Source organism: Mobula hypostoma, chromosome 19 (genome assembly GCF_963921235.1).
Source record: "Mobula hypostoma chromosome 19, sMobHyp1.1, whole genome shotgun sequence".
NCBI lineage: Eukaryota > Metazoa > Chordata > Chondrichthyes > Myliobatiformes > Myliobatidae > Mobula > Mobula hypostoma.
In genome coordinates, this window is record NC_086115.1 from 30,113,428 (window position 1) to 30,130,667 (window position 17,240).

General features: G+C 41.8%; 1 protein-coding gene across 1 annotated transcript in view; it reads left to right on the forward strand.

The window, feature by feature from the left end:
- The window catches only part of pcdh15b (protocadherin-related 15b), a 785,155-nt gene that overhangs the window by 189,055 nt on the left and 578,860 nt on the right, over window positions 1–17,240 (forward strand). Inside the window, exon 7 of the mRNA XM_063072091.1 lies at window positions 9,052–9,222. Within this exon, the coding sequence (XP_062928161.1) occupies window positions 9,052–9,222 (171 nt within the window). The remainder of the gene's footprint in view (window positions 1–9,051; window positions 9,223–17,240) is intronic.

Below are 17,240 nucleotides of genomic sequence, written 5' to 3' on the forward strand. Positions count from 1 at the left end.
TATGCACTCTCTCTTAACTGAATCACAGTATTGCTATCTCTTGGGACACACCCATATATAGCAAAGAATGGGAGATCTCGCACCTACCATTAAATATATGGTCTCAAGCCCTGAAGTCTAAATTTCATTGCTTCATCAGCCAACACTTCTGTCACCATGTCACAGTTTCTTTCTCTCATTTGTCTACTGGCATACAGTTGGAAATATATTCATTAAAGGGCATTAATTGTGCAAAGCAGCATTTCTTACAGTGGAGCAAAAAAACAAAGTGTTCGAAAAACTCAGCGGGTTGGGCGGCATCTGTAGAGGGAAATAGACAGTTGACGTTTCAGGCTGAGATGCTTCATCTGGACTGAAAGATAGAGGGAAGGTAGCCAGTATAAAAAGGTGGGGAGGAAGGGATGAAGTGGCAGCTGGCAATTGATAGGCAGATGGAAGAGGAGAAGGTGGAAATAGAGTGAGGTTGGGTGATTCGTGGAGGCAGCAAGGCTGAGAATGTTAAAAGCTGGAGCATGGAACCAGATAAGGGAGGAGGTCTGGGTATATGGGAGGGGAAAGGAGTGGCGCATCTCTCTTATTTCACTTCACTAATGCTGGTTGACTTGCTGAGTTCCTCCAGCGTTTTGTTTCTTTCTTGCTCCATTTTTCAGCATCTGCAGTGTCCTGCATCTCCTTTCTCACAGTGGGTTTGTCTACAGAGGTAAAAGGTCTCAAAGTCTCTGCAAGGTAATGATAGTCACAATGTACAAGAACATTTTCTTGTGTGCTGCAATTCTTAAAGGGAGAATGTCCAATATTATGTAAGCTGCAAGTGTTTCAAACTGTCATTCTATGATTTTGTCATGAGGTTCCCACATACAGACAGGCTGGCTGATATTTTGATTGAGGCCTTTTGGACAGAAGGACTTATTGGCTGCTTTAAAAATTGCAAAACCAGATGGATGTACTGAGATGGATTTGAGGCAATCCTCAACGCAGAAGAGGTTAGGAGTGTTTAGAATTGAGGGTATGGTACAGAGGGTGTTCATGTGAGGAAGCGATAGATTGCTGGGATTGACTGATGGTAAGGATTTCCTGTGGATCAACCTTCCTCTTTCTGCACCACAAACGGTATTGTAGAAACGTTCATCTTTCTCAAGGTTTAGCGCTTCTGTCTGTCATTGTGTTTTTCAACTTGCGAGAAACTAGTCAACTGTCGTTAAAAATATAACACTTGTGAAGATGATAGTAGGCAGAGACATTATCATGTTTGAATGATCAGACCTGTTTCCATGAGTAGATTGTTATTTTGTTCTGCCTCTGTTAAAATTGGAAATGGGAGTTCTGAAGAGATTGTTTCACTTTGCATTTAAGACGTTAAAAATCCATTCCTCCAAATCTGAATTAACATTATGTTTAAAATAACAGGAAAATGGCATTTAGTCTTTTGAGTTAATTCTACTAATAAGTAAGATTGTGTACAATCTGTGATTTAACTCAATAAACTCAACTTTTCCTCATATCCCTCAATGTTTTTGGTCAGCTAAACTCTGCCAGTTTCACACTTAAATATAAACAATTGCTAACTGCATAAGTGAATTTTAAGTTTCTACCACACACTCACTGCATGTAAAAAGAATTTCCTGATATCACCCACTAAAAGGTCAGTTCTCATAGTTAAGCCATGTGCTCCTTTGCTGCCAGACTCCCTCATTCATTAAAATAGTTCTTTTTTATTTTTATGCTGTTAGTTCTGGTTAATTTCTTGAAAACATCAAACAATTCACCCTTTGCCTTCCAAATTCCAGGAATTTTTGTTTTATTATTAAGAACTGAATTGCCTAATTCTGCTCCAATGTCTGAAAGTGTCATAAAATCAAACAACCTGCCATGGCGAAGATGTATTTTGTCACAATAGTCAAAGCTGTTCATTGCACCGATGAGGGATTGCCTAATTTTCAAGGCATTAGTCCATCCCCTGAGAAAAAACTAGTTTTATGCCATATAGGAGCTGCTGACCAAATGCCTGTCCTGCTATGAGAAATGTGACTGGCTTCCTGAGTCGCCTTAAGACAGGTGCACCGTTTAACCCTTGCATCTCCCAATATTGCAGCAGCACTGGGGATAGGCACGGTATGGAACCATATTTTGGAATAAAATCTAATTTCTGATTGAACAATAAAACCTTCCTGGTTTGATCATCCTTCAAAAAATATGGAAGGCTCTCAGTCACACCTCAGTGAGCAGGAATACTGAACTCACTTGCTTCCAATGTTGAATTAGACATTCTACAGAATATGACCATGCAAGCCCTGATCAAACAATGGATTAAGAGAACAACTGTAGTGTTCTGGTGCAGTGTGTTGAAACTCTGACGAAACACCAAGTTAAACCGGAGCCAATGAAGACAGAGTCGTAGTAAGGTTAACCATTTACTGTTCAATCTTCCACATTAACATCGTATGGTGAAAACTGTTGATAAAAAAATACAAACATATATGTTTCATTCTGGAGACCATGCGTGCGCTCTTCTTTTAGCGAGTGTCTCCACCCGCCCCGAGTAGGAAGCGAGGGGGGTCCCATCAAACCACCGCTGGGCCTGAGCCCGCCCCGCATTCTAAATCGAAAAGCCGACACGCACGCCACTTCCCTTAACAGAAACCGCATTAATATTTTTACTTCAAATACTTTCTTATAAACTTACGGCGTTTCTTCTATAATGTTTCTTCGTGGGTAGACATGGAGCTCTTCACAATCATGCTGCACGCATGGCACCCGCCTTCTCACCTTCTCCAAACTGGAAGTTACACACAAGACGCAGCGAAACCGCAGGTGACGTCATCATATGCCACGATATACCATAGACAATGAATTTACCTTTGTAATACTATAACTTAATTATCAACCTTTAACTTTAACTAGAAAATAGTTACAAACAAATTATTTAAAGCGTAGGCCCAACAAAGTCAAATAAATGCCTTAAGGGCAACACACTCCCCGCCTGACCTTTCTAAGATCACTATAAACATGGTATAGAACTTTAGTCTCCAGATCAGTCTTGAGGTAGAAGTAGAACAACCTCTGTAACTGGTCTCAGGTTTCCTTTTCAGGGTTCGTTGTAAAGATGTGAACTGGCTGACTGCCTGCTCTTTGTTGTTTGGCAAGCGCTGGCATGGTTCTCTGAACGGTAGTGGGGTGACCCAGTTGTTCGCTTCGTCTCTAAAGACCTTTGTGTCCATTATTTTTAAGAAGATGGCGTCTTCCACTGATGGAGCAAGATTATTATCATGCTTAGTTTGAGCAAGGACTGACTGTCCCAGTGTCTTCTCAGTTGCTTTACTATGCTCGGTCCTTTGTTGTGCTTCCTTGATACACGCAACATTTGTGGAGGGCTGAGAAATTGAATGGCGGCCTCTCTCTAGCACGTTAGTCTTGAGCATGTTAACTGTCGGTTTGTGTACTTTGCTAGGGCACACCTCTCCTATCACCACCCAGCCCAGATCCAGCCGTTGGGCGAAGGGGGCGTTGTGTGGTCCATTGGCCTGCTGCCTGACTTTGTGCACCCTAAGAACATCTCTTCCAAGTAGCAGGAGTATTTCTGCTTCCAGATCCAGTTCTGGGATGTGCTTGGCGATGTAGTGGAGATGGGGCTGGTGTAACACTGTGCTTGGCGTCGGAGTTGCGGATCAGATATTTAAGATCTCATTGCACTCTAAGAGTGGAGGGAGACTGATGACGACTTTGCCATCCAGCGACTCGAGCTGGAAGCCTTCTGCCTTTGTACCATATGTTTCTGCAATGCCAGAGCAAGTTCTGAGGTAGTATGGGAATGGATTACCCTTTACGCTGAACAACTCGAAGAACTCTGGTCTCACTAGTGAGTGGTTGCTCTGGTCGTCCAGAATTACATAGGCCTTGATGACCTTGTCTTTGGCTCCCTTAGGGTATACCTTAGTGCGGCAGATCTTTGAGCACGAACGGCTCGACTGACCTGTGCAGCTTGAGCTGACAATAGTTGTAGCAGAGTGATCCTCTCCCTCCCCGCCATCCTCTTGTGGGAGTGGAGGAGCCTTGGCAGTTTGTGGTGACGGGCCGGGATGCATGGCCCCATCGTGATTAGTGCTGTTACATTCTGAGCACTTTACGGGGAACATACACTCTTTAGTGAGGTGGGAGGTAGAGGAACAGCACTTAAAACATATTTTTATTTCCTCGAGAAGGGCCTTCTTTTCGTCAAAGGGTTTGTTTCGAAACATTCTGCATTTTTTGAGGGGGTGGAGTTTGTTTTGCAATGGACAATTCTCGCTAGGGTCATCGTTGATTGCGGAGACTTCGGTTTTATGCACTGAGATGGGTTTCTTGATGACAAAATTGTTCAAAATGGGTTTGACTGGGTTGGTGTGAGTTGTGGTGCTGCTCTGATTCATGAAGCTAGGGTGTTTCACCTCTTCGCCTCCTTGCACGCAAACCTACTAAAATACTCAAAGGGAGGGATTCGACCACCGTTCTCTTCCTTGTACTCTGAGCCAATAGACACCCATCTTTCCTGCAGCCCAAATGGAAGCTTGTCCACAATTGGTCCAACTCCGCGTGAGGTATCCAGATACAACAGGCCAGTTAAATAGCCGTCTTCTTTAGCACCTTGAATCTCCATGAGTAAATCTCCGAGTTCTCGTAATTTAGTGTGGTCCTTAGCTGACACCCTAGGAAAATTGTCCAGCCGTTGAAATAGCACCTTCTCAATAATTTCAGGGGCCGCCTAGCAGTCCCGAAGTCTCTCCCATGCTTTGTATAAGGCTAGCTTGGGGTTGTTGACGTACACTTGATTCACTTGATTCCTTCCCCAGCCATTTAATCATAAGGTCCAACTCTTAGGTTGCTGTGAGCTGGACTCCGCCGGTGGCACTGGTGAGTGAGGAGTACCACGCACGATAATTTTCAGGCTTATCGTCAAACTGGTAGTCCTGAATTGACGAGGTCTCGTCGTGCTAAATATTGTGCCAAGTGTTCAGCTGCAGGTGGCATGCTAGCTGGGGGAATATGTTGGGGAACATATGACTGAGTGTGTATGTTCATGATGGGATTTGATGTTCTGACTTCAGCCTTTGTCTCTGATCTCGCCGGATCTGGTATGTTTGGTGTCGGGAAGTATTTGCAGTCAGCCCTTTCATACCTGAGTTTGTCTTCCCCAGGTGGACGCGATGCAACGAAGCTTCCCTGTGATTTCACATGAGATGGGACACCAACAGGCAAGTATGGAGAGGGAGAATGAATCTGCAGGTCAATTTGAGATTGGACATATTCGCTGGTGCGTTCCAATTTGGCCCTTTCTGACATAGATTTTCCTGCTTCGTCTAGAACGTGCATTTCTTCAGCATTTTCCAACACTTGTGCTTCCACCGCGGCCACATCGGCTTCTAGTTGTAGCGTCAGCACTTCTAACTCTGTATCTATCCTTGCCTTTTCTTTCTGGTTTTCCGCTTCTCTGGCAGCATTTTTCTTCTGGTTTTCCGCTTCTCTGGCAGCTTTTTCCATTTTCAGTTTTGCTTCTTGGTTAGCGTATGACGCTTGCACCTTGGCGGCTTCTGCTTTAGCTCTTGCGAGGGCAGCCACACTTGTCGATGTCCTACTGCTCTCGGCGCTGAGCGCAAGCGACTGGATGCTTGATCGCGAAGCTATCGTACCACTTGTCGAAACATCTAATGATTTCACCTTTTCACTGTAGTGTTCTCATGCAGTGTGTTGAAACTCTGACTAAACATCAAGTTAAACTGGAGCCAATGAAGATAGAGTCGTAGTAAGGTTAACCATTTTCTGTTCACTCTTCCACATTAATATCGTATGGTGAAAACTGTTGATAAAAAAATACAAACATATACAGCGTCTGTTCCATTCTGGAGACCACACGCATGCTCTTCTTTTAGCGAGTGTCTCCAGCCGCCCTGAGTAGGAATCGAGAGGGGGGGTCCCGTCAAACCGCCGCCGGGCCCGAGCCCGCCCCGTGTTTGAAATTGAAAAGCCGACACCCGCGCCACTTCCCTTAACAGAAACCGCATTAATATTTTTACTTCAAATACTTTCTTATGAACTTACGGTGTTGCTTCTATAATGTTTCTTCATGGGTAGACATGGAGCTCTTCACAATCATGCTGTACGCATGGCACCCGCCTTCACACCTTCTCCAAATCGAAAGTTACACATAAGATGCAGCGAAACTGCAGGTGACATTATCACATGGCGCGATATATCATAGACAATGAATTTACCTTTGTTATACTGTAACTTAATTATCAACCTTTAACTTTAACTAGAAAATAGTTACAAACAAATTATTTAAAGTGTAGACCCAACCAGTCAAATAAATGCCTTAAGGGCAACACAACAACCCTCTGCTTTTCTTACAAATTTGATATTGTTCTGCAGAGAATTGGTCTGGTTCATAAATCTTTAAATGGAGAAATAGATTTATCATTGTTGCTCCTAAGAATAACACTGAGAAAGAGAACAAGTATCATATGTTAAATGGGGTACACAGCTAGTGCTAATTTTGAGGCATAATTTGAAATGATTGCAACTCATTGTTGTTATAGAGCTGTAGAGTACTCTAAAACAGATATGGGCCCATTGGTTCTTTTAGTCAATGCAGAATTTTTATTCTGCCTATTTCCTAACAAGCTCGGGCAGATTGCATAGAAATTATAACACAGAACCAGGCCATTAGATTTAGCTAGTTTATGGTGGCAATAATCATAAAACCCCTGTACCCACTCTTCTTCCAAATCTCCTTTTCCTTGTTTCACTTCCAAAATTCTGATCTATTAGCTCTTGAGATAGTTTTTGGTGTGTATGTCAAAACCTACCATGCTCATTTCAGGCTCCTAGCTGTTCTGAAACTATCTGTAGATATTATTAAAGGGTGTGTCAGTCTTTGGCTTGGCTATCAATATGCATATTGAGATCAGCCTGGTTGTATCACAGCCTGATATGGAGACGCCAATGCCCAGGAAAGGAAAAGCGTACAAAAACTGATGGATACAGCCCAGTCCATCTCGGAAGAAGCACTGCTACAGGAAAGCAGCATGCATTACCAAGGACTCTCACCATTCATGCCATGTTCTCTTCTTGCTGCTGGCATCAGGAAGGAGGTACAGGGCCCTTAGGTCCCACACCCGCAAGTTCAGAAACAGTTATCACCCTTCAACAATTAGGATCCTGAATCAGTGCAGATATCTTCACTCATTTCAATACTAATCTGGGTCTACAACCCTCATTTTCAAGGACTCATGTCCTCAATATTACTTACTTAGTTATGTTTGATTTTTTTGCATTTGCACATTGGTTGTTTGCCAGAATTTGTGTGGAGATTTTCATTGATTCTATTGTTTTTCTTTGTTACACTGTGATAGCCTGCAAGGAAATGAATCTCAGGGTAGGGTATGGTGACATATACATACTTTGACTATAAATTTACTTTGAACTTTGCAAATTGGACAGTTGTTATTAGGCCCAGAATACTTTTCCTTTGGCAGCTGGGTGAGATAGAGGAAAAATTGATAAAGGCTCTGTGTTCAGCTTGCTCAGAGCAAAACGTCATACTCTTTGGATTGCTTTTAATGTTACATGATTGCCACTAAGTCCAAGTTAAATTATGAATCTTTCGGGGCTTGAAGTGGGTGACAAACATCAGATTCTGGCCAAAAGTTAGATTAGAGGTTTAGCATTCCTAAGTCGATTACTGATATAGTTAAAGGATTTTGTGAATGGATATTTGGGAAGAGAAAAGACTAATTTACACAACGAACTGAAACAACTCAAGGGTTACCTCTAAAGGAACAAGGATAAAAGATACAGCAGGTTTAGTTGATAGTGATTATCATGGCAATTATAGAAGATAAAATTTTGATTTGTTTCACTTTAGTTTGGTTGATTTAATTAATAATGAGTTTTTATTCTTGCTTTAACTACATCTCACAGCATGAAGAAGAAGTAGGTCAGAATTAACACAATTGACAAAGATATTTGGAGCTACACTAGCTAGCTGAGCAAAGTATCACACATCTATAAGGTGTCAGCAGAGATTTTTTTGGAGAGTGTTGAACACATACAGTATGTGTGGCTTATTAACTGTAGCAGAGCTACAACAACCTTCATAATTTGGTCTTCCCTCTTCCAACCATTGGGCATCAATTCATGGCTCTTCCTGACTTCCAGAAAGAGTGCTGTCATCAGCTTAGATCAGCAGCCAATTTCTCACAGGTGATTTCCCACGGATTTCAAACCAGGAAGGAAAAAACATAATTTTTCTCTTGAAATGTTTTTCCTAAGTTAAGGTGAGCATCTAACCATGTTTCTTATATTTTATTTAATTTATATTTAACATATATAAATTTTACTTTTATATTTGTGATCAGATGAAACAAAGAACTTTAAAAATACAAAATAAAAAATATTTTTCTGAGGAAATTGCAATCCTCATATTCTCATTTTTTTTAAGAACTAGCCAGAGTTTGAGTAGTAATTACATACAAAATTTTTGCAATTAAGTGGACTACTCCCAAGGTTTCTCTATTGTAAGAACAGTTCTTAATATTCTCAATTCTCAGATTACTGCAAATTATACTGAAAGAGTTAGAAAACAGTTCAGTCTGTGGAGGAGCACTGACTCACTGACAGCTACTGCTGGATTTATCTCTTTGACTACACTTGTGCATACTCCAAATATTGCCATCAGTTTTGTATGCATTGAAAGTGGATGCTAATGATAATCATTCTAGCATAACTCCAAAGCCATTTTGCTGCAGAAGTACTCAGTGATAATAAGTATTTTGAAATGTAACATATGCCAGTTCAGAATGTGCTTTCACTAGCAATAATTGAGGAAGATAACAGGAACATGTCAGACAAATGCAAGATGGTGAATCAAGTAGATCATACTGATAGTTACTTGAGGGGGAAGACCGTGTAAAGGTAAACAACAACACAGGTCAATTGTCCCATTGCCTTGTTTCAGTGACATACGTTTTGTCCTAATCTAAGTAACACATTCAAATCTTTATCTCATTTGACTCACAGGACCGAGCTCCAAATCCACGGAACAGAAGAACCAGCACAACAACGCTAACAGTCGATGTATTGGATGGAGATGATCTTGGCCCAAAGTTCCTTCCATGTGAACTGGTCAATAACACAAGGGACTGCCGTCCCCTTACATACAGGGCCAGTTTGCCTGAGCTCACAGACCCGGTAGGTACATGCTGTTGCTAGTTACATTATCTGGCATTCACTGCATTATAATGGTATCATAAATGCTGGCAAACTACTTTGACTATTGAGGATGTTAATAGTTTAGATTAAAAAGCAAGAAATTGCTCTGAAGGAAAAAATGATTATACTGTTGGAATCTTCACTGCTCTAATTCCTGGAAGTGACTCAGGTAGAATGAACTACTTTAAGTAATGCAGGTAAGTTCTACTTAGTCAAGGGTCATACCATTGATCTATCACATATTTATAGATAAAATGCATACTAATTGTTGTAAAGTAGTCTGGAAGCCTCAATATGGTACTATAGCATTGAAAACTGGTGTTGAGTTCCCCAGTACTTTATGTGTATTTTTTCCTTTGCACTTTTCCACTTATTTTGTAATTTATGGTAATATTATGTCTTTGCACTGCAGTGTACTGTCACAAAACAGCAAATTTCATATAAGACTCTGATAATAAAACTGATTCTGATTCAAGCAGAGGACCCAAATCTATTTAGTGATTTCTAACATTGTTGACCATTAATGCTAATGAAATTGAGGGACATTAACAATTCAAATCTGCTTTGGATTACTGTGAACAGATGTAGTAATTAAATTGTCCATGTTTTAGATCAATTTTAATTGTGGATTCTGTGAAAATATTTCACTTTGCAATAAAATGTTCAGACCATGATGACTGGTAATGTCAGAGGACAGAAATTCAGTATCTGTTATGCAGTACCTCCATTTAAACAACAATTTAGATTTTCAAAGGTCCAATTTAATGTCAGAGAAATGTATACAATATACATCCTGAATTACTTTTTCTTTGCAAAACATCCACGAAAACAGAGAAGTGCCCCAAAGAATGAACGACAGTTAAACATGAGAACCCCAAAGTCCCCCCCAGCTCCCCCCTCCCGTGCGTAGGGGTAGCAAGGCAATGATACCCCCTCCCGCTCCCGGCAAAAAAGCGCACTGCCTACTGAGCACAAGCATGAGCTGGGCAATAGCAAAGACATAGACCTTGTGGTTACCCCAAAGACTATCGCATTTCATCCGGCATTCGACAAGCCACAGGTTCTCTCTCTCCCTAATACGGGAGAGGGAGGTGTCCCCCATTTTCACAGCGAGTGGGAGACATAACAACAACCCACTGGTTTACAATGTTAGAAAGTTCGTTCCGTCACTTTTTACAAGCCCTGTGCCTGAAGATCGCAAAGATCTCAGGTCTTCAGGCCCACAGCAAAAGATTTTCCGGCCTCCCTGACGACACATGAGTCTCCTGCCATGACACCGACCCTCGATCCGCCCGTCTCCAGAGCTCCAGGATCTTCCAAACACTAGGGCGACTCTCAGGCCGAACCCTTAGCATGCCGAACAACAACGGCCGATCCTGAAGCCCCAAGAACGGGTCCGCAAAGAACTGAAGTCTGCGTGTAACTCCAGGTCAGGATCTTCAAAAGAACCCTGAGAGGGAAAAATAAAGATATTAAAGATGGAAATCGAGCTGTTTCCGAAGATGCAAGCAAAGAAATCGCAGTTTAATGCCATCTTAACTCCGCCTCCACTAAGATTTTCTACTTCACTGCTGCTGTTCAGCAAAAATATTTTTCTCCTGATCTTTGATATGCTATCCATAATATTCAGTGAATCATGGGCAGGAGATGTGAAACTGTAGCGTTTCTACTTCTACAATAGCAGGAAAAAATCAAAGGTGCAGGTAAAAAGTTTATGTCCAATCCATAAATGAAATAAAGAGGACCTCAAGGGACATATCTGCAATAGAATTGTTAAATTTTGATTTGCCAAATCTCCTGTAAGCTCAGTTACAAACATTTGTTCTTGATCTGAATCTCTCCAATTTTGCCCATGCTGTCCCCTTGGTTTGAACTTCATGTTACTTAAAATGACGAAAGAGTTAAATTTTCATTATTTCAACTTTATTAGCTTCTCAATAACATTTTCTATAACATTGTTGACCATGTTTACTAATGAAATTGAGAGCCATTAACAATTCCAAATATGTCCACCATGGACAGATGTGGCATTATCTTGTCCATGTTTGACTCTCAATAACTGTAATATTTTTCTGGATTGTAGGAAAATTCAGTGCAAATTATTAGATGTTCAGCTGTTAGCATATCTAGCATGCACTATTTTATGACTATCATTATTGCATTCCTTACTTAATCTAGCATTGTTTAGGAGAATGTAACAACGTACACTGTGGTATGTAAGTACAATGCATATTGCAGAGCAGATATGCAGTTTCTTTATGTGTTGTCACTGTTTTCTTTGGAAAGCAAGTTAAGCTGCAAATCTTTGACAATGATCACTCTTGTATAAACCGCAGTCTTCCCTATTCTATTTATTAATATAAACAGGTAAATTGATTTTGATTGCCACCACTGTGCAGACTAGTGATCCTATTTGTAAATGATAGCAAACCATAATTCTTTATTCTGTATTGAAATGTCTTTATTTGAGGTTGAGATATAACAGTGATTGGTAGTCCTTCGGATTCTAGGAAGACAGGCTGTTGTGCAGTTCTTCTGTGGACACGGAGGTGGCTCTGCAGTCCCAGTCTGGAAGTGCAGAGTCTAACACATTGGGGGCACTGGAAGTCCGTTGTTGGAATAAATGTGGCTGCTGTTCTGTGACGCCGCTCACGGTTTTCCATCAGTTTTTGGCAGCACCCGTCTTCAAAACTAGTGTAGGGCTCACCAGCGGGTTCTGTCAGCAGCTGCAGCTTCTAGATCCCCTGGCTGGATGTCACAGTAACATAGGGTTTCCTTCACAGCGTCTTTGTAGCGCTTGCGTGTACAACCTTGAGGTCTCTTTCCAGTCTCCAGTTCACCATAGAGCAGCTGGTGAGGCATACGGTGGTAATCTCTATGTAAAGGCTGTCACTAGCATACCCTTCACTTTCTTTATATCTCGCCCTACTACAAGTTAAACTCAATGTAGTCTATATCCGAAGGTTCAGTCTGCCAATAACTCCTTGACATACAACTCTGAGAGAATAACCCGTCACTCTGATGACTGCAGTGCATTTGCCAACATCTGATGGTGAATGATCAGTTCACGCTTTCTCTGTGACTTGACTGTGGGCCTTGTCAGAACTGTTGTGATTAAGCATGTGAGAGGTCTTGCTTTAAGGTAAAACCCCACAGCCACAAGTAGTGCAGGCTGCAGAATTTAACCTGACACTCTTCCTATGCTCCTTTCCAGCTGGTGTGAGCAAACTGTAATTAAACTTTCTTCTCCTTTACTGCCGGCTTGGTGCCCGTGCAGCTGATTGGTGCTATTTTGATAATTACAAAAGGTACATGTTAGGTGAAGAAATAATAGCATTTAAATTCAGATTTCAGATTCAGATTTTCATGTTTTTATCACATGTATATTGAAACATTCAGTGAAGTTCGTCATTTGTGTTAACCAACACACTGAAGGATATCCTGGCGGGGGGGGGGTGCCTGCAATTGTTACCACATATTCCAGCACCAGCATAACATGTCCACTGTGCACAGCAGAACAAAACAGAACACAACAAAGCAACAACATCAAAACAAGCACTGTTCCTTCCTACCAAACTTCAAAGTGGGTCGGCTTTACCCATGATGGACTGAGCTGTATCTACTACTTTAGTAGGCTTTTCATTTCCTGGGCATTGGTGTTTCCACAGCAGACTGTGATGCAACCAATCAATATGCTTCCGACCACACATCCTTTGAAGTTTGTCAAAGGATTAGATACCATACCAAATCTTCGCAAACTTGTAAGGAAGTAGAGGCACTGCCATGCTTTCTTCATAATGGCACTAACGTTCTGGACCCAGGACAGATCCTCTGAAATGATAACACTGAGGAATTTAAAGTTGCTCACCATTTCCTCCTCTGATCCCCTGATGAGAGCACGTGGACCTTTGACTACCTCCACCTGAAGTCAATAATCTGTTTGTGGTTGTTATTGTAGCAGCACTCAGCTGGAATTTCGATCTCCCTCTTGTATGATGATTCGTCACCACCTTTGAGTCGGCCAGTGACAGCAAATTTAAATGTGTTATTAGAGCTGTGCTTGGCATCACAGTGATAAGCAAGTAGAGCAGGGGGCTAAGCACATAATTCTGTGGTGCAGCTGTGCTGATGGGGATTGTGGAGGAGAAGCTTATACCAATCGAAACTCTCTGGGGTCTGAAAGTGAGGAAATCGAGGATCCAATTGCACAAGGAGGTATTGAGGACAGGATCTAGATGTTTATTCATTTGTTCTGAGGGAGTGATAGTATTGAATGCGGAATCATAATTGATGAAGAGCATCCTGATGTAAGACATCTTCACTGTCCAGATGCTCCAGGTTTGAATGAAGAGCTAACAAAATGGCATCTGCTGTGGACCTGTTGTGATGGTCGGCAAATCGGAGTGGATCCAAGCCGTTTCTCAAACAGGAGTTGGTATGTTTCAGCACCAACCTCTCAAAGCACTTCATAACAGTGCACATAAGTGCTACTAGTCATTGAGGCAGGTTACCATGTTCTTCATAGGCACCGATATAACAGAAGTTTGCTTGAAGCAGGTGTGTATCTCAGACTACCAAAGCAAGAGTTTAAAGATATCAGTGAACACTCCAGCCTGTTGATCAGCACAGGTCTTTAATACTCAGCCAGGTACCCAGTCTGATCTGGATGCTTTCCATGGATTCACCCTCCTGAAGGATGCTCTCACGTCAGCTTCAGAGACTAAAATCATAGGGTCATCAGAGGCTCTGGGAGTTCATGAGGGTTTTTCCATGTTTTGACAGTTAAACCGAGCACAGAAGGCATTGAACTCATCTGGGAGCAAAACCTTGTTGTCACATATGTTGCTTGGTTTAACTTCGTAGGAGGTGATAACATGTAAATCCTGCAACAGCTGTCTAGGATCCTTCCGTAATTCAAGTTTGGTCCAAAATTGTCACTTCACACATGAGATGGCTTCTGGAGATCATATCTGGTTCGCTTGTATCTTACTTGGTCACCAGACTTGAATGCCACTGACCCTCAGCAGATTGTGGATCTCATGGTTCATCCAGAGTTGGAGAAGACTCTGAAGGACTTTGTGGGGACGCACTCATCTACCACTGTCTTTATAAAGTCTGTGACAACTGTGGTATTTTTATTCAAATCCTCTATTGACTCCTTGAATGTGGGCCACTCCATGAACTTAAAACAATTCTGTAGCTGCTCTCTGCCTCACACAACCACCTCTTTATTCCTCCTTATCGCTGGAGCTTTGCTCTTTAGCCTCTGCCTATAACAGGTAGGAGAAAGACAGCCAAGTAATCAGATTTCCCAAAATACAGTCTGGGCATGGAACAGTAGGCATTCTTAATCATAATAAAGCAGTAGTCAAGTGTGTTGGGACCTCTGGTGCTGCAGATTATTTGTTAATGATAATTGGGCAGAGATTTATTCAAACAAGCCCAGCTGAAGTCCCCGACAATGATTTGAAAGGCGTTGGACTAGGCTGTATCTTGCTTGCTGATGGCAGCATTCAATACCTCAAGTGTCTGCATGAAGTCAGCCTTTGGGAGTGGATAAACAACGGTCAGGATCATTAAGGAGAACTTTCTTGGTAAGTGAAACTGCCACCTAATCGCTAATGCTGCAGGTGAGGGAAACAGCAGTGCGACAAGACCATGTCTGAACTCCACAACCACCATTTAACACAGACCATCACCTTTTGCCTTCTCCGAATCAGCAGTCTGGTCAAATATGTGTATTGAGGAGCTGTCAGGTCTTACCGATGTATCTAGCATATTCGGAGTGAGCCAAGCCTCCATGAAATGCAGTACACAGCAATTTCTCATTTCCCTCCAATACAGCATTCTTGCCCTTAGGTCCTCAGTCTTGTTCTCTGGTGATTGTACATTGCTAACAAGATGCTGGGTAGATGATGTTTCCTTCCTCTGCATTTCAGTCTAGCTTGCTGTCCTCCACTCCTCACTCTCTAATAGCCTTGGCAATGTTCCTTCATCCACATAAAGGTGCCATGCCTGCATGCTTGAGTGTTAAGTCCTCTGAGTCCTTCAGAAGGTAGTGGAATTGCTAGTTCTTCAAGACAGTTTGAAAGTACAATACTTAAGGGGAAATTACAGGCTGCAAATTGCAATGAGAGTAATTCATCAAACCAAACACCTATTCAGCCCTCTAACCACAGGACTGGCCATCTTCTTCGGATTCCAGCCTCAGGTAGAGTAATGGAATTGCAGACACTGTGACTCTATTTCCCAGTAAACCTGCAGAGTTTCACAGTCCAATGCTCTGGCTGTCAGTCCTCAACTAGACTTCCAATCAACCTTCGGGCTTTGATCCAGACCTCCGATCATCCTTTGGGCTTCATCTATCTGTTGAAACCAGCCAAAACAACTAATAACTCATGCATATCAGCATTTGGGAAAGCTTTATAGAATGTGATTAAAATTTAAAGCCTGCATTTTGGGACATCTTTTTGAAGGGTATTTATTTGATTGCATTAATAAATACCCCAGGCAGCCAGATTGAGAAAGCTGTTCTGTTGTTCGTCCCACTACCTGTATTTAGTCTTATAGAAATTAATTTCTCCCTAAGTAAGAACTACAAACTTTCAGCCAATTCCTTGAATATATCACAAACTGCACTGTACTGACAACGGTTTCTTGTTGCATTAGTCTAGGAGCGGTGAGCTATCGTTCCTGCCTATATTACTACAGTTTGTCCTTACGCAAAGCTCCAAATGACACTGCTTTTCCATTGACTAGTTAAGGCTGTTTGAAGGAAATTATGCGTCACTTGCTATTTGCAATGCCTGTATGTAACAGCAAAATATGTGTCTGTGTCTGTATATGTTTTTTTTTAAAGTGATAGTTAATGTGTGGGAGCTAGAAACAATCTCACTCTGAGCCTCATGTTCTCAGTGCAGAGGTTGCTGTTAAAACCAAGAATGACAACACTTCATTTGTGAGTCTGTTGGGGTCATCTACTGTATCCAGCACTCCCAGTGTGGTCTGCTGTATATTGGTGACACCCAACGTAGATTGGGAGAACGCTTTGCCAAGCACCAGAAAAAACGGGATCTCTCAGTGGCCACCCATTTCAAATCTACTTCCCTTTCCAATTCCGACATGTCAGTCCATGGCCTCCTCCGCTGCTGCAATGAGGCCACACTTAGGTTGGAGGAGCAAGATCTTATATTCCGCATGGGTGGCCTCCAACCTGATGGCATGAACATTGATCTCTCAAATTTCTGGTAATTGCCCCCCCTCTTTCTTTCACCATTCCCCATTCCCATTTCCCTGTCTCACTTTATCTCCTTTCCTGCCCATCACCTCCCTCTGGTGCTCCTCTCTCTTTCCTTTCTTCCATTCCCTTCTGTCTACTTCTGTCAAATTCCCCCTTCTGCTGCCCTTTATCTCTTTCTCCAATCAACTTCCCAGCTCTTTACTTCACCCCTCCCAGTTTCACCTATCACTTACTACCTTGTACTTCTTCCTCTCCTCCCCCCCACCTTCTTACTCTGACTTCTAATCACCTTTTTCCAGTCCCAATGAAAGGTCTCGGCCCTGTTTACTGTTTTCTGTAGATGCTGCCTAGCTTGCTGAATTCCTCCTGCATTTTGTGTGTATTACTTTGATTTCCAGCATCTGCAGAGTTTCTCTTGTTAATGAAAAATTTAACTCCTAAAGCAACTGCCAGATTCCCCAAACACTGGAGAATAGTTATCATAGAAGACCTATTGCTGAAACAAAATTAACACACAAAACTGAACAAAGAATAAGTACTAATATTTCATTTATTTGAAACAATGAAAGACCCTGCTGTCAGCCACAATCATATGCTTAATAAATTATCTCTGGCATGGGTAATGGTAATGGTCTTCAATATTAGTCAGGAATACAAATGAGACTAAATTGTTATTGATTATTCTTCCCATATGCCACTGAGTTTAGCTTCATATGCAAACTATGTAATTATCATCTTTTTTTAATTCTGTGATGTC